At 53.0% G+C, this 19,369-nt stretch overlaps 1 protein-coding gene and 1 pseudogene across 1 annotated transcript; one reads left to right on the forward strand and one right to left on the reverse strand.

Annotated features, from left to right (window-relative positions):
- Positions 1 to 645: 645 nt before the first annotated feature.
- Positions 646 to 15,710, reverse strand: LOC105493931 (coiled-coil domain containing 22). Its single transcript, XM_011761959.3, has 17 exons — positions 15,338 to 15,710; positions 13,791 to 13,968; positions 8,928 to 9,060; positions 8,084 to 8,190; positions 7,892 to 7,958; positions 7,614 to 7,792; positions 4,241 to 4,435; positions 3,624 to 3,686; positions 3,414 to 3,533; positions 2,873 to 2,992; positions 2,660 to 2,776; positions 2,449 to 2,550; positions 2,259 to 2,366; positions 1,920 to 2,015; positions 1,614 to 1,673; positions 1,457 to 1,531; positions 646 to 1,024 (listed from the first exon to the last, which is right to left on the reverse strand). The coding sequence occupies exons 1-17, from the start codon at positions 15,385 to 15,387 to the stop codon at positions 911 to 913; spliced, it is 1,884 nt and encodes a 627-aa protein (XP_011760261.1). The 5' UTR covers positions 15,388 to 15,710; the 3' UTR covers positions 646 to 910.
- Positions 15,711 to 16,532: 822 nt separating this feature from the next.
- LOC105493929 (heat shock protein beta-1-like) lies at positions 16,533 to 17,153 on the forward strand (annotated as a pseudogene).
- Positions 17,154 to 19,369: the final 2,216 nt, after the last annotated feature.

Genomic DNA, 19,369 nt, shown 5'->3' on the forward strand with positions numbered 1-19,369 from the left:
CATCCCTCCCCCATCATATCCTTTGCCCCAAGGCTGCTCAGAGGGGCCCCATTCCTGGCCCCAGCCCCGACCTCTGCCCCAGACACACCCCCCAGTCGAGCCCTGCAGCCAAACAAGAGCCTTCACAACCAGCCACACACAGCCTGCCTCAGCTGCTCGCACAGATGACTTCAGGGCTGGAAAAGTCACATAGACACACAAAATGTCACAATCCTGTCCCTCACTCAACATAAACCCCAAAACACAGAGAGCCTGCCTCAGTACACTCAAACAACCTCAAAGCTGCATCGTCACACAATCACACACAAGCACAGCCCTGACAACCCACATCCCCCAAGGCGCACACCCACAGCCAGCCTCAGGACCCATAGGGGCACTGTCACACGGGTGTGCCCAGAGGCCTACACAGAAGCAGCGTCAGTACTCTCAGGATCTGAGGTCCCAACACATGCTCACTCACACACACGGCCTGTTAGAATTCACCTGCGTTACCTCACGCATGTGCACACGCACAGCCCCACAATGGGTCTCTTGAGTCCCATGCAGACACACACAGCCACACACACTGACTTGCCAAAAATATCCCGTTGTCTCCCCTGCCACTCACCTCACTCCCATTCTCTGAGCCCTGATCCATGCCTCAGCTTAGACTGCAGAGGAACTACTCATTTATTTGGGATTCAAGGCCCCCAACCCACAGTACCATCCCCAATAAACTGCAGCCGAGCTCCCCACATGCTGGACTATCACCCCATATAAGGGCTGCGGTCAGTGGGCAGGGGTCTGGGTCCAAGGCTGCAGCAGAAGGAACTGGGCAGTGGAGGAAGTAGCTAGGGCATGTGCTTGGCCACTGCCTCTAGCACCCCAAATCCCTGCCTGAGGCTGGGGAGAGACCTCTGCCGGCAGCTCCTCAGGCCTCCCGGACCCGGCCCAGGAGGCCAGCGTTCTCCTGGCGGAGGGCTCGGTAGTCCTCCCGGATCTTCTCCAGGTTGCTGAGGGTCTTCTTGCCCAGCTCTGTCTCGATCTGAGGCAACGTGAACACATGCCCCCTCAGCGCACACACAGCCCCTTTCCCAGCTCCTGCTCGCCAGCCCCCATCACAGCTACTCTGGGCCCCTCCCACCACCTTCAACAACAGCCTGCTCTGTCCCATGGCCAGGACTCACGTGGTGTTCCCTCTACCCAAAGCATCCTTTGCCATGTGGCAGGATTCCCCCTACATCTTTAAACTGAAGCCTTTGCCCATGGCCCTGGGAGGCAGGAAGGAGGGCCCTTGGGGTGGAAGCTGGGGCTCACAGTAGGCCACTTGCCTGTCCCAGGTCACAGGCACAGGCACTAAGGGGCAGGGCTGGGTGTCCAGCCATAGGCTGTGTCTGGCTCCACGGCCTCTCTCAGCATAACCTGAGCAACTGTCCCCCCGCCTGCCTTGGCTCCCCATCCTGCCCCCAGGCCTTACCTGCTCCTCGAGGTCTCGAACCTCCCGCATGATGGTGCCTGTGTCCTCAATGGTCTGGATGAGCTGGCTGCAGTTCTGGGGACAACAGGAGCAGAAGGCTTGCATCCAGCCCCACCCACCCCCAGCAGCCCCACCCCAGGCACGTGTCTCCCCTCACCTCGTGCAGGGCAGCTAGATACTTATAGGCCTTCCGAACAGCATCGTCCTTCTTGGCATCCTGACCAGACACAGGGACCTCAAAGGTATCAGTGGGCTGCCCTTGACCATCTCCATGCCCTAAGAAGGCCACCCTCTCCCACCACCCCACTAGCTTCATCCTCCATGAAACAAAGCCAGCCCTGGGCATCAGTGCACCTCCAGCCTCGCACAGGGCCTGGGTCTGGACCCCAGCCAGCCCGTTAGCAGATGCACAAGGCAGCAGCCCAGCCTCACCCCACTCACCCCCACCCAACCTGCCCCACACCTTGAACACAAGCTCATCAGTCACCGCAAACGTCCGGTCCAGCTTCCCAGATAGGGAGTTGATTTCCTTCTGAAGCTCCTTCGTGTCAGACAAGATCTGGCAGACACCATGGTGGCCATGAGCCCCTGCCTGGGGCAGGCTGGCTGCAGTGGAGGGTCCTCATGTGCACCAGACAGGGACTGTGTCACTGTGTCAGGGGTGACTGGGATGGATTGTGTGTGACTATTCTGTGTTAGAGTGCGACTGGACAGCTCCGCCTGAGGGTGTGAGGTCCCTGTGTGCAGCCACACTATGCCTGACAGCCCACATGACCCACCCTCCGTGGCCCTGGCGGCGTACCTTGGTGATCTCTTCCTTCTGCTTCCGGATGTTGCCCACGATCTCCAGGATGCGCTGGGTGTAGGCCAGCCGGGACACATCTCTGGGCAGAGTCTCCAGCTCTGACACCTAGGCAGGGACATAGCAGGCACTGCCCCAGGACCTGCCCCCCACCCTCCTAAGCTACCCAGGTCCCTCACACAGGCCTTACCAGCTGTTTATAGACCTCCTCCTTCCTGCGGGCCTCTTCAGCAGCTGCCCGGACACTCTGGTGCAGTTCTTGGATCTCTGCCAGCCGTCGAGAAGATTCCAGCTGCCAGGAGCCCACAGGCAGAAGACAGTGAGCAGAGCACAGGGATGGCCCCCTAGAGAGGGAACGAGTCTACCCTGGCCTGCCCACAGCCCAGTGCCCCACTGCTTACCTCTCTGCAATCCTGCAGCTTTCGGAGGTGGCGGTACTCAGCCAGGAGTGGGACCCGGTGCTTCTCCCACTGACCCGCCAAGTGGATGACCCGCTGGGCACTATTCTCCACCACAAGCTGGTGGGGGGTGGGTATGTGTCACACAGGCTGGGCCCTCCAACCCCGCCCAGCCACGCCCTGCCTCTCCCCACCCAGCCACATCCCCAACCCCACCTGCAGCTTGGCAAGGTTGGCAGCCCCGTCAGGCAGCAGCTCCACCGTGCGGCTCTTCAGGCGCAGGGCCTGCTCACGCTCCGCTGTGCTGAGCTCGCTCTGCCGGCACTCAGACTCTGCCTGGCCCGCGGACACCCAGTCACATGCCACAGCCCCCATGGAGCTCCACAGATGACTGTTTACCCCCGTGGCCCCCACAGGCCTCTCTGACAGCTCCACGCTGGTGCCAAGGACCCCGAGGACCCCCTAATCCCCTGTCCATGCAGACCCGTGGTGCCCCACAGATGCCCACAGACCCTCTGAGGACCCCTCAATCCCCTGCCCATGCAGACCCACGGTGCCCCATAGATGCCCACAGACCCTCACCCCGGCCTGATTCTCACAGCCACCCTCAAGAGACCCACGGATCCCCAACAGCTCTCAGGAACCCTTCTGCCATGTGCAGACCTCTACAGAGCACCTCTTGTCCCGTCTAGTCCCTCACACCCTGAGGCCCTCCTTCTGACCTAGCCCAACGTGCAGCCCCTCCCCCTCCCCTCACCTGCACAAAGCTGACGCCCAGGGTTTTCATGTCGGCCTCAACCTCCTCAATGCTGCGGTTCACTCCTTCCAGCTGCTCCCGAAGGGACTCGAGCTCCTGTTCCTGAGCTGCCCATGTGTCCTGGGAGGCCCAGGCCAGTCAGGGTCGGGGTGTCAGGCCCAGTAGACAAGCAAGGGCCTGGGACACCCCCCTCCAACCCACTCTGCTCACCTGTTCAGGCCGCCGGGAGGTGGCCGGCACATCTGACACCTGAGTGGCCTGGGTCTGGGGCTCCTAGGGGAGTGACGGGGGCATCCTGGTTGTCGGGGAAGGCCCTTCCTCACGTGGCCCAGCCTCAGCCTCCCCTGAGAACTGCCCCCAGTGCAGCATGCGTGCCCACTCAAGCACTGATGGCGGCTAGACTGTGACTATGTGGGTAAAGGCACCATCTGCAACCTCAGGCCAGAGTGCTTGCTCATGGAGAAAGCTCCCTGATCCTACCCACCTGCCCATCTCTCAAGCCTCGAATGCCCATGAGAAGGATGGGGGGGCCCTCAGAGTGAACATCTTAGGACAGAAGATATGCTCAAAGGAAACTGCCTGAGGAAAGGGGGTGTTGCCCCAAGAACACCCCCACACCCTTGCATGGTTCCCACCTATTCACATTTTCTCCAGTCAAGTCCCTAAGAAGCTAGGGGACCTCTGGGTACCCACCCCCAGTGGGCAAGGGCCTGTCCAGTGGGAACACAAGAACCTGTGTGTGGATAAAGGTGTGGTGCTGACACAAAAAGCCACCCTCCAAGCCTGCCACATCCAGCCACACATCCCATGTCCTCAGGTGCACCCACCAGATGGAAGGTGAACTTCTCTGAGTGCGTGAAGCGGGAGCCCTTAGGAGCACCAGTCTTGGCCCCAGCACCCCAGGCCTGCAGCAGCTCTCCCAGGTCTCGGGCTTGTATGGGGGCCCCAAGCAGGCCCCAGCTTTGGCGCAGATGCTCAGTCAGTTGCTTCTGCAGCCGCTGCCGCTGAGCCCGTGTGTCCTCCTTGGGAGAAAAGGCAGGGGACGCAGAAGGATGTAGGGGCCCACCTAGCACCCAAGGCCCTGCCTCCTCCAAGGACCCCCTGACAAGAGTATACAAACAAGTCATCCCCACCCTCCAGCCTTCCCACTAAGGCAGGCCCTGCTCTGCTCTACTGCTCCACCAGCCCGGGATCTCCTTGAGGAAAGGGGTCTTCTCTTGCTCACAGACATACTTCTCTCCACCCACTAAATCCCCATGCTGGAGAAGAATGTGGGAAGAGAGCGGGGTGAGCCTAGAGCCCCCAAATCCAAGAGAATCATAGACAGGTTATCAGGGGACAGAGCAGAGACAGGGAATCAAAGGTACCAGGTACAGAAGGAGGCAGAGAGAGAGAGGCAAGAGAGGGACAAGAACAGAGAGTTTCAAGATAACTGGGAAAATCTGATTATGAACTCAGTGTTGGATGGTATTAAGATATCATTGTTGGCTGGGTGCAGTGGCTCATGCCTGTAATCCTAGCCCTTTGAAAGGCCAAGGTAGGCAGATCACCTGAGGTCAGGAGTTCAAGACCAGCCTGGCCAACATGGTGAAACCCCAACTCTACTAAAAATACAAAACTTAGTGCACTCCACCTCCAGGAGGTGGAGGTTGCACTGAAGTGAGATCACACCATTGCACTCCAGCCTGGGCAACAGAGTAAGACTCCGTCTCAAAAAAAAAAAAAGAACAAAACCCACAAGATATCATTGTTAACTTCATTAGCCATGAAAATGGTCCAGTGGTTACCTTGAAAACTGAATGTCCTCATGAGTTAAGAGATGTAATCCTAAGTATTTAGAGTTGAAATGACATGATGTCTGGGATTTGCTTTAAAATAATACAGCAACAAAGAAAAATTTGGGAGAGAACAGATGAAGAAAAGTTGGCAAAATGGCACATAGGATTCACTAGAATATTCTCTCCACATTTATGTTTGAAAATTACTATAGATTATAAAAACAGTGACAGATGGCCGGGTGCGGTGGCTCACACCTGTAACCACAACACTTGGGGAGGCTGAGGCAGATGGATCACGAGGTCAAGAGATCGAAACCATCCTGGCCAACGTGGTGAAACCCCGTCTCTACTAAAAATACAAAAATTAGCTGGGCATGGTGGTGCACACCTGTAGTCCTAGCTACTTGGGAGGCTGAGGCAGGAGAATCACTTGAACCTGGGAGGCAGGGGTTGCAGTGGGCCAAGATCGCGCCAATGCACTCCAGCCTGGGCGACAGAGGGAGACTCCATCTCAAAAAAAAATAAAAATAAAAATAAATAAATAAAAAAGACACAGAAGTGAAGACAGAGAAAGAAAGGACAAATAAGAAAGTGGACAGACCAGGAGGGGGCCGACACAGAGGTGGAGAAAAAGAGGGACAGACAGAGATGTAGACACAGAGGAAGACGGGACAGATAAAGAGGCAGACAGAAGGAGAGGGGGGTCAAATACAGAGGTGGACAGAGAGGAAGAGGGGACAGATATAAAGGTGGACAGAAGGGGAGGGGTACTGATACCCAGGTGAACAAAGAGGAAGAGGGGACAGAAATAGAGCAGAATGCAGGGAGGGAGAAAGAGAAGTGGACAGGAGGAAAAGGGGACAGATAAAGAAATGGACAGAGGGAGAGGGGTGACAGAGAGGTGGACAGAGAGAAGGAGGGGACAGATACAGAGGTGGACAGAGGGGAAGAGGGGACAGATACAGAGATGGATAGAGAAGAAGAGGGGACAAAGAGGTAGATAGAGAAGAGGCGGCCGGGCACGGTGGCTCATGCCTGTAATCCCAGCACTTTGGGAGGCCAAGGTGGGCGGATCGCTTCAGGTCAGGAGTTTGAGACCAGCCTGGTCAACATGGCAAAACCCCATCTCTAAAAAAAATACAAAAATTAGCTGGGCGCATGCACCTGTAGTCCCAGCTACTCAGATGCCTGAGGTGGGAGGATTGCTTGAACCTGGGAATTCGAGGCTGCCTTGAGCCCTGATCATGCCACTATAGTCCAGCCTGGGTGACAGAGCGAGACCCCATCTCAAAAAAAAAGACAGAAGAAGAGGGGACAGATAAAGAGATGGACAGAAGGGAAGGAGGGACAAATACAGAGGTGGACAGAGAGGAAGAAGGGACAGATAAAGAAGTGGACAGAGGGAATGGGCAACAGATACAGAGATGGACAGAGAGGAAGAGGAGAGAGATGAAGAAGTAAACAGAGGCAGAGGGGTGACAGATATATAGGTGGACAGCAAGGAAGGGGACAGATACAGAGGTGGACAGAGCAGAAGGGGACACAGATACAAAGGTGCCCAGAGAAGAAGAGGGAACAGATAAAGTGGACAGAGAAGGGAAAACAGATAGGTAAACAGAGCGAGAGAGAAATTCAGTACAGAAATGAGGAGACAGGTAAGAAAGAGAAGCAGCAAAAACACAGAACTAGAATAATGGGGACAGGCAGAAATAGTGCAAAAACCTAGAAACCGGAAAAATGAACATCAGTGACAAGTGCAGAAACAGAGAAAGAGTAGGGCCAGGCACGGTGGCTCATGCCTGTAATCCCAACATTTTGGGAGGCCAAGGTGGGCAGATCACCTGAGGTCAGGAGTTCGAGACCAGCCTGGCCAACATGGCAAAACCCTGCCTCTACCAAAAATATAAAAATTAGCCAGGTGTGGTGGTGCAAACCTGTAATCCCAACTACTTGGGAGGCTGAAGCAGGAGAATCGCTTGAACCCGGGAGATGGAGGTTGCAGTGAGCCAAGATCATGCCACTGCACTCCAGCCTGGGTGACAGAGCAAGACTCCAAATGAATGAATGAATGAATGAATGAATGAATGAATGAATGAATGAATGAAGGCAGGCATCCGGATTGCTCTGGTTGCCAGGAATCTCATGCACATTATTCAGTCTAACTACTACCCTGAGAGGAAAGCACTATTACTATCCGATTTTTTAGCATAGGAAACCAAGGCTCTGAGGAGGGATACTGACTTGTTCCAGGTTCTCCTTTTTTCTGACTCCAGTGTTCTTTCAGGTGGGGAGCTGGGTAAGTGCGCACAGAGGGGAAACAACGGAAGGGAGGGACAAAGTAGGGAAGGAGAGGAGCACAGGACCAGCGGGAGCATCAGTGAGCAGCAGCCCGGACAGCAGGGAGCCAGGCATCCGGCTGTACCTGGGGTGGGAGGCGGGATGTCCGGGGGACCCAGTCCTCATCCCCTGGCCGGTCCCGGCCCGTCTGCTGGCAGAGCTGCAGGGCATGGTGTTCGAGGAGTGAGGCCACCCTTCCAACAGGCTGAGGCACCTGAGTAGGGACTGGAAGCAGCAGGGGACTTGCCTGGAACTCCCGTGGCTCTGGAGGCAGGAACAGAGTCAGCTGGCCCTACCGCATGGCAACGCTATGAGGGTCCCCCCCACCTTCCTCCTCACCCCTCCCCACAGCCTCATGCTCACCGCCTCTGGAACTCAATTCGGGCACGACCAGCCTGCTGGCACGGAAAGGCTTCTGGAGGGCTGAGCCCTGGTGGGAGAGCAGGCTCAGAACCTCCAGGATGAAGTGGGATGAGGGTCGCCAGGGGTAGGGGGCCAAAACCCTGGGCACCCGGACAGGGACAAGAGAAGATCCACGGGAATCGGGGGTCCCACCTGGAGGTGCTGCAGCTTGGGAGTGCGAAGGAGGGGCGGGACCCAAGGCAGTGCCAGCTGGTCCCGAATTTGGCTCCCGATGGCCCGGAGGAGAATAGCTGAGTCACCTATGGGGGATGGGAAGGAAGTGAATCAGGTGACAATGCTGCAAATCCAAAAGGGCATACCCTAGGAGACCAGCCTCCACTCCTGACCCCCATCCAGAGATACACATCTATCCAGCTTGCGTTCTCACGTTCAGTCATTCAACAAACACTGAGCACCTACTCTGTACAGGTCGCTGTTCTAGACACTAGGGCTACTTCGTGGAACAAACTGGATAAAGGTCCCTGCCTTCAGGGAGCCGGCAAGCTAGCAGAGGAAAGAGATCATGAATAGGATTCTGAGTACCATCCAGACTGCAGCCAGGCGGGGATCAGGAGAGGGCTTTGGAGAGGAGGCTAACCTCAAAGAGGTAAGGGAGTGAACCATGAGGATACCTAGGGGAAGGGTAACCCATGATACAAAGGTGCAGAGGCGGGAGTGTACTGAGGTGTGTTTGAGAAGGACCCAGGAGGCCCAAGTGGTTAAAGCAGAGTGAGAGAGAGGGAGGGCACAGGGGTTGAGTCAGGGAGGCCCCTCCCAGCACCAATGCACCACCGGGGTCAGCTCAACCTCAGCCCCCTGCCCCCTGCCCTGTAGCCCCTCTCTGATGCCTAATCCTCCTGCCTAGCTCTCCTGAAGGCACATACCGCCATCCCTACTCATCAACCTTTTCACTACCTCTACCTCTCTCAGCCCTACAGCCCCCAGAAGGCCCTCCTCTCCCCTCACCACCCCAACCCACACCCCAGACACCCAGTACCTGCAGGCTGGTCTGCATCCTCAGAGGCATCAGTGGGCAGACGCTCAGCCAAGAAGAGAAGCAGGTCTCGGAGGTCAGGTTCACTGGGGTAGAGGAAGTTCTGATAGCCAAGCTCCAAGGGATAGCCCAGGTCCTGAGGGTTGGTGGGGGGCCATCAGGAAGCAGGCAGGGTCCTCCTGCCCTGGGAGACTTGGGCCTGGGCTGAAAACACTCCCACTCTCTCACTAACCACCACCCTCCCAATCTCCCCCGGCTCCCCAAGGCCTCTGGGCCCTGTGGGGAGCCACAGAGTGAAGACAGTCAACGCTACAGAGAACAAGAAACAAGATTAAAGCTCTGGCCTTTCTATGACTCAAAATCCAGAGGCCATAAAAGAAAAGATGGGTACTTTTGAATGCATGAAAAGAAAGAAAATATTTAAAGAAAAATATAATAAGCAAAGTCAAAAAAAAATATTTGGAGCCCATATCATAGGTAAAGAGCAAATCTACCTATTATAGAAAGAGTGCCTAAAAATAAACAGGCCAAAAAGACCAGATGCACAATAGCTCAGAACAAAAGGACTCATGAGGGTTCTGGATGGGGACCGAGGAAGCAGGCCAGGAGAGAAAGAAAGCCTTTTCCCTTTTTTTTTTTTTTTTTTTTTTTTTGAGACAGGGTCTTGCTCTGTTGCTCAGGCTGGAGTGCAATAGCGTGATTTTGGCTCACTGGAACCTCTGCCTCCTGGGCTCAAGTGATCTTCCCATACAGCCTCCCGAGTAGCTGGAATTACGGGTGCACACTACCACACCCGGCTAATTTTTGTATTTTTAGTACAGACAGGGTTTTGCATATTGGCCAGGCTGGTCTCAAACTCCTGGGCTCAAGCAATCTGCCCACCTCGGCCTCCCACAGTGCTGGGATTACAGGTAGGAATCACCACACCCAGCCTACGAAAGCCTTTTTCTTCCAGAGTTGCCACTGCTTTAGAACTGCATAGCCTCTGAAAGCAGACTTCCTGGATTCAAACCCAAGCTTTGCCTCTTACCAACTATATGGCCTCAGGCAGATCACTTAACCCCTCTGTGCTTCACTTTCTTCATCTGAAAGAGGGTATACCAACAGTATATACAGCAGAAGGTTGTCCTGAGAATTAAATGAGTTAACGCCATGTTATTTACCACAGGGCCTGGCACAGGGTACACTTAGAAGCCATCATTATTCTATACTTAGGAGTATAGTGGGTCACAATGCAAGATATATTTATTTTGGAGGCTCAAGGTCAAATAAGTATGAAAACCACTGGCTTTTAAGGTATTTTACTTTGGATTTTTTCTAACATATGCAATCAAAGAGCTGTGACTGATACAGAAACTCATTCCAGGAGTGGGAAAGGTGCCAAAATATGGACGTGGCTAAGGTGCAGAAACTGTTGCCAGGAGCAGGGCATATGAAAATGAAGATGCCAGAACGTGGCAGTGCTGAGATGAAGAGGGGGGCTATAGGGACAGCACACAGCTGGATTAAGAGAACCCCTTTTGCCTGCTGCAGGTAAACCAAGGCTGCTGGGGGCCAGACAACCATACATACCTGTTTTTTATTTTTTTGGAAACAAGAGTCTTGCTCTGTCGCCCAGGTTGGAGTGCAGTGGTGCAATCTTGACTCACTGGAAACTCCACCTCCTGGGTTCAGGTGATTCTCCTGCCTCAGCCTCCTGAGTAGCTGGGATTACAGGCACGTGCCAGCACACCTGGCTAATTTTTGTATTTTTAGTAGAGATGAGGTTTCGCCATGTTGGCCAGGCTGGTCTCAAACTCCTGACTTCTGGTGATCTGCCCGCCTCCACCTCCCAAAGTGCTGGAATTACAGGCATGAGCCACCATCCTCAGTCTTTTTTTTTTTTTTTTTTTTTTTTTTTTTTTGAGATGGGGTTTCACTCTGTCTCCCAGGCTAGAGTGCAGTGGCACAATCACAGCCCACTGCAGCCTGGACCTCCCAGCCTCAAGCAATCCTCCTACCTCAGCCTCCCACATAGCTGGGACCACAGGCGTGTGCCACCATGCCCCGCTATGTTTTTATTTTATTTTTTGTAGAGATGGGGGTCTCACTATGTTGCCCAGGCTGATCTCGAGCTCCTGGGCTCAACTGATCCTCCCACCTCGGACTCCCAAAATTCTGGGATTACATGCAAGAGACACCATGCCCAGCCCATATGTACTTCCTGGCCACTGGAAAAGCCATAGTTACTAACCCCCACTAATATCAGTGTAAGCAAAAGCAGGTAAACAAAATCCAAGAGAGACAGCACTGAGAGAAGAGCAGAGAACTGTGGGAAGCCTGAGCCTATGTACTCTCCTCTGCAAACAGAAGACAAAACTTCCCCCCTATTAAGTGCTAACCTCAAGAATACATACAGTCCTGGGCCAGGGGACAGACTGCCTGCCTCATAAGGCCACCAAGAGCCCCAGAGAGAAGAACGTGACAACTCCTGAGAGCTGGGTGAACCTGAGAGCCAAGGGATGGAGGGAGCTCTGAGACCTGTTGCTAAGAGACAGAGACCGCACGAGCAAGGCCCAAATTTAACAGCTCTAGCCACCCAGTCCCCTACATCTAAATGAAAGTTTTCACGGTAGTTACTCTATCGTCCCTCCACCACCATGTACTTCCCGGGTCAGTTCAAAGTGTTTCCATTCACTATGTAGCCACAGGTTCCAGATCAGACCTGTCCAATAATAGTAATCCCATGTATGCAAAGCTTATTATAACCAGCTTTTCACACATTAACTCATGTTTAATCCTCACAGCAACGCTATACGGTAGCTACAATTCTTATACCCATTTTACACATGTAGAAACTTAGCCTCAAAAAGGTTAAGAGAGCCAGGTGCGGTGGCTCACACCTGTAATCCCAACACTTTGGGAGGCTGAGGTGGGTGGATCACAACGTCAGGAGTTCGAGACCAGCCTGGCCAAGATGGTGAAACTCCATCTCTACTAAAAATACAAAAATCTTAGCCGGGCATGGTGGCAGATGCCTGTAATCCCAGCCACTCGGGAGGCTGAGGCAGGAGAATCGCTTGAACCCGGGAGGCGGAGGAGGTTGCAGCGAGCTGAGATCGCGCCACGCACTCCAGGCCGGGCAACAGTGCGAGACTCCGCCTCAAAAAAAAAAGTTGAGACTGGCCCAAAGTCACAGAGTGAGTGAGCCGGGAGGGTAGCATTACTTGGAGCTCTTGAATCCAGGCACTGGACTCAGCTAGATACTGGGGATGCGTGAGTGCTTCATCAGAATGGCTCTTTACCAGGCACAGTGGTGCATGCCTGTAGTCCCAACTACTCAGGAGGCCAAGGCAGGAAGATTGCTTGAGGCCAGGAGCTTGAGACCAGCCTGGGCAACATCTCTGCAAAAGCAAGACCCCATCTCTATGAAAAATTTAAAAATTATCGGGCAGGGTGACATGTGCCTATAGTCCTATCTACTCGTGAGGCAGAGGCACGAGAATCTCTTGAGGCCAGGAGTTCAAGACCAGCCTGGGCAATATAGCAAGACCCTTACCTCTAAAAAAATTAAAATATTTTTAAAAAGAAAAGTACTTTATTTATTCTATCACAGAGACATTTTTGGAATTACTGTCAGCAGAGGCAGATGTGTGGTTCCCACAGAGGTAAGGTAGCAGAGACACTCTTTTAGGTAACCAGCATGACTTCCTTTGGGTAATCATCCTTATCCCAACTCCATGGGATCCTGAAGGAGCGGCTAATCACAGTGTCCTACAGGAATGACCGTGTCGGCCAGGCGCGGTGGCTCACACCTGTAATCCCAGCACTTTGGGAGGCCAAGGCAGGCAGATCACAAGGTCAGGAGTTCGAGACCAGCCTAGCCAACATAATGAAACCCCGTCTCTACTAAAAATACAAAAATTAGCTGGGCATGGTGGTGCATGCCTGTAGTCCCAGCTACTCGGGAGGCTAAGGCAGGAGAATCGCTTGAACCCAGGAGATGGAGGTTGCAGTGAGCGGAGATCACGTCACTGCACTCCAGCTTGGGTGACAGAGAGATACCTCATATCAAAAAAAAAAAAAAAAAAAGGCTGGGCACAGTGGCTCACTCCTGTAATCCCAGCACTTTGGGAGGCCAAGGCGGGTGGATCATGAGGTCGAGAGATTAAAACCATCCTGGCCAACATGGTGAAACCCCGTCTCTACTAAGAACACAAAAATTAGCTGGGTGTGGTGGCGCATGCCTATAGTCCCAGATACTCAGGAGGCTGAGGCAGGGAGAATCACTTGAACCCGGGAGGTGGAGGTTGCAGTGAGCCAAGATCACACCACTGCACTCCAGCTTGGGCGACAAAGTGAGACTCCGTCTCAAAAAAAAAAAAAAAGAAAAAAAGGAATGACCATGTCATCCAGACTGGGCCAGAGGAGAGAGTGATTAGTTTAGGAGTATATGACCCAGACAGGGTGTTTTCTGGAACTAGGAAATGAATACTATGGGGTGGGGGTGGTGTTTTGCAGCTAAATTTAAAACATAGAAGCCAGGAGCAGCCCAGGTGCAAACTGGATAAACTCATTTGCTCCTCATAACAGCCCTATATTTACCATCTCCATTTCACAAACAGGAAAACTGGGGCCCAGAGGGTTACGGTCACACAGTTACAAAGTGGTGGGACTAGGATCTAAACTACTCAGGCAGTTTGACCCTACAGTCAGCAGCCTTAACCACTAATGAAAGCTAAGCCGCTGGAAAAGTGACAGAGGAAAGGTAAGTGTTGCAGAGGAAAGGCAAGTGTTGCAGAGGAAAGGCAAGTGTTGCAGAAGAGCTTGGTTACTTTGTAAAAGAGGAAGGAAGAGGATGTGTGCATTGGGAGGAGGGCCACTCACCATGCAGGCCTGAGCCAGGCTCATGGCCAGGCGGAACCGGGCAGACATGGCAAGAGGCAGCAGGGGGCTGAGGCCAGAGCCCACAGCAGGGTTGATCACACGCAGGCAGCGGACCACAGCCTCTACAACCAGCTCAGTGGTGAAGGCGCGCAAGGTCTGCACATCTGGAGGAACTGCCCTGAAGAAGAAGGGGACCGGCTTGATCAGGGGAACAGTTAGGCAAGAGGGATCAGGCTGAGCCCTGCAGCCTTTTGGAAACACTAGTACCAGGGTAGAGGCAGGGAGGATGCCTACAGTTCAGATAGATCCTGGATGTTGGTGACTGTGACTTCCATTTGGAAAACCAGGAACTAGGGAAATCCTCAGGTCCTAAGATCTTGGAGTAGGAGAACGGTGGATAGAAGAGAACTAAGTTTAGAAAAATATCAAAATTTGGGGGTCTGGAAAGGTTAAAGGGTCCAGGTGGCACAATCTCTGGGTTTCTCGGTTCCCAGATAGTATGTTCTCTGCATACATATTGAGCTGCTAGAGTTTTGAGAAGACTAGATTTTAGGAGGCTGCTGTTTTCAGAAGTTCCAAATGTCAGGATCCCTGGGTATAAAGATCCCTGAATATCAAGACCACCTAGTTTCAAGCAATACAAAAATCAGACTCCCTAGATGTTGGCATCCTGGGTTTTTAGGGTCCCTGAACGGAGGAGTCTTCGTGCATCAGGGTGACCAAATGCTGATGTCAGATTTTAGAATCCTGGGGTTTTTTGGCTGGGCGCGGTGGCTCACACACCTGTAATCCCAGCATTTTGGGAGGTGGAGGCAGGCAGATCACTTGAGGTCAGGAGTTGGAGACCAGCCTGACCAACATGGTGAAACCCTGTCTCTGCTAAAAATACAAAAATTAGCCGGGTATGGTGGCACACGCCTGTAATACCAGCTACTTGGGAGGCTGAGGCAGGAGAATCACTTGAACCCGGGAGGCGGAGGCTGCTGTGAGCTGAGATCACACCACTGCACTACAGCCTAGGAGACAGAGCGAGACTCCATCTCGGAAAAGAAAAAAAAAAGAATCCTGGGTGTTTTTTAAGCCCCAGGTGTTTGGGGAACTGGAGTTTGAAGGATCCCAAGTATCTGGTCCAGGGATTTTTTTGGAGTCCCCGAGTGCCAGGGTCCTGGGGTTTTATGCTCCCTGGTTCTTAGGGCACAGGGGTCTTAGGGTCTCCACATAACAGGGTCTCAGGGTGTTGATGTTAAGATCCCCAGATTACAGGGTCCCGGGTCTTGAGGTTTCAAGGTTGTAACGTCTCAAAGTGTCTGGGTCCCAGAACTTTGGGTGTACTAAATATCATGGTCAAAGGATTTGGGAGGCCCCTGATGTCGGTGTCAGGGAGGGCGGGGTGTGTGTGTGTGTGTTAAGGGGGTAAGGGTCTTAGGATCCTTGAGTTGGAGCCCTGAATGTCAGGGTCCCGGGTTTTAAGGTTCCCGGGAAATGGGGTCCTGGGCTTTAGAGTCCCGGATGTGGGCTTCGAGGGTGGGCGGGGGCGCTGTCCTTACGTGCCGGCCTGGCGCAGGGAATGGATGAGGATTCGGTCCGCCTCCTCCATGGTGGAGCCGTGTCGGAGTCGGGGGCTGGGTCCAGGGCCGGGTCCGAGAAAGTGGGGAGCAGCTGTAGAAACCCTGCTCCGTGCTCGCGGTCCAGAATGTCACGGGCCGTGTGGGGAGAGTTGGGAAGTGTAGTTCTGTGAGCGAGGACGGCGCATGCCGGATGTGAGGCCTGGGGTGAGTGTGCACGGAGGTTGAGCTTGCAATAGCTGCTGGGAGTTGTAGTTCTTCCACCTGCAGTCCAGTGGGCTCTTCCAAGGGAAAAAGGAACAACCCGTGTGGTGGGGAGTGGAGGGGCCAGACAGAAAGGGGCTTCTTAACTCATTCGTTTAAGGCGGCATTCATCTTCTAGGCTATGAAAGTGTACACATTAAGGGCAGAATTTTAACACAGAGCGACTACTTCCCTATGTCTTAGTCTCCTCATCTGTAAAATGGGACTATTGACAGTACCTGCTTTTTAGGATTAAAACAGAATTAATTTATATAAAGCATGTTGTACTATGTGCCTGACACATAAGATAAGAAAGCGCTATGTAAGTTATAGTTACTAGTATTCATGCATTCAATAAATGCTTTAATATGATACACATTTGTACACTCCAAAGAATAATTACACAGCAAATATCTATGTAACTGGCTAGGTGCAGTGGCTCACGCCTGTAATCCCAGCACTTTGGGAGGCTGAGTCGGGTGGATCACCTGAGGTCAGGAGTTCAAGACCAGCCTGGCCAACATGGTGAAACCCCCTCTCTACTAAAACGAGAAAAATTAGCCAGACATGGCGGCGCATGCCTGTAGTCCCAGCTACTCGGCAGGCTGAGGCAGAAGAATCACTTGAACTGGGGAGGCAAAGGTGGCAGTGAGCTGAGATTGTGCCATTACACTCCAGCCTGGGTAACAGAGCGAGACTCTGTCTCTAAATAAATAAATAAATAAATAAATAAAGCAAAAGAAATCTATGTAACCATTTCTTGAACAGCCGAGGCGCGCCTGCAATCCCATCAGTTTTGGAGGCCAAGGCTGGAGGATGGCTTGAGGCCAGGAGTTTGAGACTGGCATGGGCAATACAGCAAGACACCATCTCTTAAAAAAAAAAAAAAAAATGACACCTGTCCAAGCAGACGTCCCAAGCAGAGCCTGGCAGCATGACCGAGCGCCGCGTCCTCTTATGGCTCCTGCCGGACCCCAGCTGGGACCCCTTCCGCAACTGGTACCCGCACAGTCGCCTCTTCGACCAGGCCTTCGGGCTGGTCGCAGTGGTTTGGCACCAGCAGCTGACCAGGCTACGTGAGCCCCCTGCCCCCCACCGCGGTCGAGAGCCCCGCGGTGGCCGCGCCCGCCTACAGCCGCGCGCTCAGCCGGCAGCTCAGCAGCGGGGTCTCGGAGAACTGGCCCACGGCGGACCGCTGGCGAGTATCCCTGGACGTCAACCACTTCGCCCCTGACGAGCTGACGGTCAAGACCAAGGGTGGCGTGGTGGAGATCACCGGCAAGCACAAGGGCGGCAGGACAAGCATGGCTACATCTCCCGCTGCTTCATCCGGAAATACACGCTGCCCCACGGTGTGGACCCCACCAAGGTCTCCTCCTCCCTGTCCCCTGAGGGCACACTGACCGTGGAGGCCCCCATGCCCAAGCTAGCCACGTAGTCCAACTAGATCCCCTTAGAGTCGCGGTCCCAGCTTGGGGGCCTAGAAGCTGCGAAATCCGACCAGTCTGCAGTCAAGTAAAAGCCTTAGCCCGGATGCCCACCCTGGCTGCCACCACTAGCCATGCCCCCGCACCCACCTGTGTGTTCTTTTGATACGTTTATCTTCTGTTTTTCTCAAATAAAGTTTGAAGCAACCCAAAATTTAAAGAAAAAAAAAATTAGTTGGGCATGGTGAGGCACAACTGGCTGAGGCCTGAGGATCACTTGCGCCCAGGAATTCAGCGCTACTGTGAGCTATGATCAAGCCACTGCACTCCTGCCTGGGTGACAGAGCAAGACCCTGTCTCTAAAAATAATAATAATAATTGATAATATTTGATCTTTTTTCCATAGAGATATTGCACATATATTAGGTTTTTCCTACATACTTCGAATTCCATATACTATTGGAAAATGACATCCTTTTCTTATTTTAGTTTGACTGTTTGCTGCAGGTGTATATTTGGTAAACATTTCATCTGTTGCCAGGCTCTGGCCCACAAACGTCCCATTTGCACCCCCACCGCCACCCTCCCATACGACATTGTTATCGCCCCGCCCTGTGGCCTTAATCCCTCCAAAGCTGGGGAAAGAGAGGGGGGTTGTGTGCAGATGGCCCTTCAATCTCGAAAGGAAGATGTCGGAATCTGAAGGCAGGAAAGGTGAGAGAATCCTTCCATCCCTGCAGACCCTTGGAGCAAGGTGGAGCTCCACCCTCAGCCCCTCTGACCCACCCATTGCCCACCCAGACCTCACCCCCAGAGAGCCTCTAGGTGACCAGAACCACATCACCCTGTTCCCCATCCCAGCCAGCCCCAAACAGCCTCTCTGCCACCAGAGCCCTAATGCTCAGCCTGACCCAGACACTGCCCCCCATGGCCTCTCAGCCTCATCCACAGCCTTAGTTGCCAAAGGAAACCCAACCTCAATCCTGGCTCTGACCCCTATCCGAACGCCCACCTGAAACCTAACACAAAGTCTACCAACCAGAAGGCAAACCCCTGTTAGAGTCCAAACCCCACCCCAGATACAGACCTAAAGTCACCTAACCTCAACCTCAACCCCGGGATGTCAATACTGTTAGTGAGTGCAGTCTCTGACTTTCCAGAAAGTACACAGACCCTTTTAAAAAAACAAAAACAAAAAAGAGAGAGAACACATACTTGATGATGGTAGTAAGCCATGAGGGCTCTAGAGTTAGACTGGGTGTGACTCCCCATTCAGGCACTTCAGCAAGTCGCTTAACCTTTTCTTCTCAATTTTCTCATCCGCAAAATGGGAATAACACTATGTGCCAGGCATTCTTTTGATTCTGAACTCATTTAATCCTCACAACACCAATATATTGTAGGTAGTCTTATTATCATCCTTTTTATACAGATAAGGAAACTGAGGCTCAAAGAGATTACATAATTTGCCCAAGGCAACACATAGCTACCAAGTGGTAGAGTCAGGATTTAAACTCAGGCAGCCTGTTTCCTCCAAAGCTGAGAATCTTAACCAGGCCAATCTACTGCCGCTCTGAGGCTGAAACGAGACCATGGGAACTGGGAGTGGTCTTAGCTGAAAACCCCAATGCAAACTTCAAGTCCCACTCAAAACTCACCTTTGACCCTAACCTGTATCCTAATTCTAATTCCAATTCATTCAAATACCCAGTCCTAACCCTTAGTCAAAGCTCCACTCCTACCTATATTTAAACCCATCTCCACCCTAACCCAAAATCCACTACTCAAATTTAACCTTAAATTTGCCCACCGCATGGCAATTTAAACTTTACCCCCAACTCAAACACCAAACCCTACTGCATTTGGAAATGTAATCTCACCTTCACTCCCCCTATAAACTCTCACTCTAGCCTTAATCTTAATTCGAACACTCTTACTTCCCAGTCCTTAACCCAGCTACTCCCAGCTCTCCCTAATTTTCCATGCTCTTCTCTCCTTCCTTCAAACAGAAGGACAGGATCAGGTAGGAAGCAGCCACAATTGCCCCAATACCCTGTCCCTCCCTGACACAGTTTCTCCATATAGACACCACCCCAGAGCCCAGTCCAGCCAATGGGGCAGGCCCTGGTCCCGAATGGGGGCTGTGCCCCGGGCCCCCAGCTGTGGAAGGTGAAAGCAGTGGGGCATCAGGCCTAGGAACCCCTAAGCGAAGAAACCAGCACAGCAAGCACAAGACAGTGGCAGTGGCCAGTGCCCAGCGGTCACCTCGGGCACTCTTCTGCCTCACCCTGGCCAATCCTCTGCGACGGTCCTGCATCAGCATCGTGGAGTGGAAGCATCCTGG

Source organism: Macaca nemestrina, chromosome X (assembly GCF_043159975.1).
Source record: "Macaca nemestrina isolate mMacNem1 chromosome X, mMacNem.hap1, whole genome shotgun sequence".
Taxonomy (NCBI): Eukaryota; Metazoa; Chordata; class Mammalia; order Primates; family Cercopithecidae; genus Macaca; species Macaca nemestrina.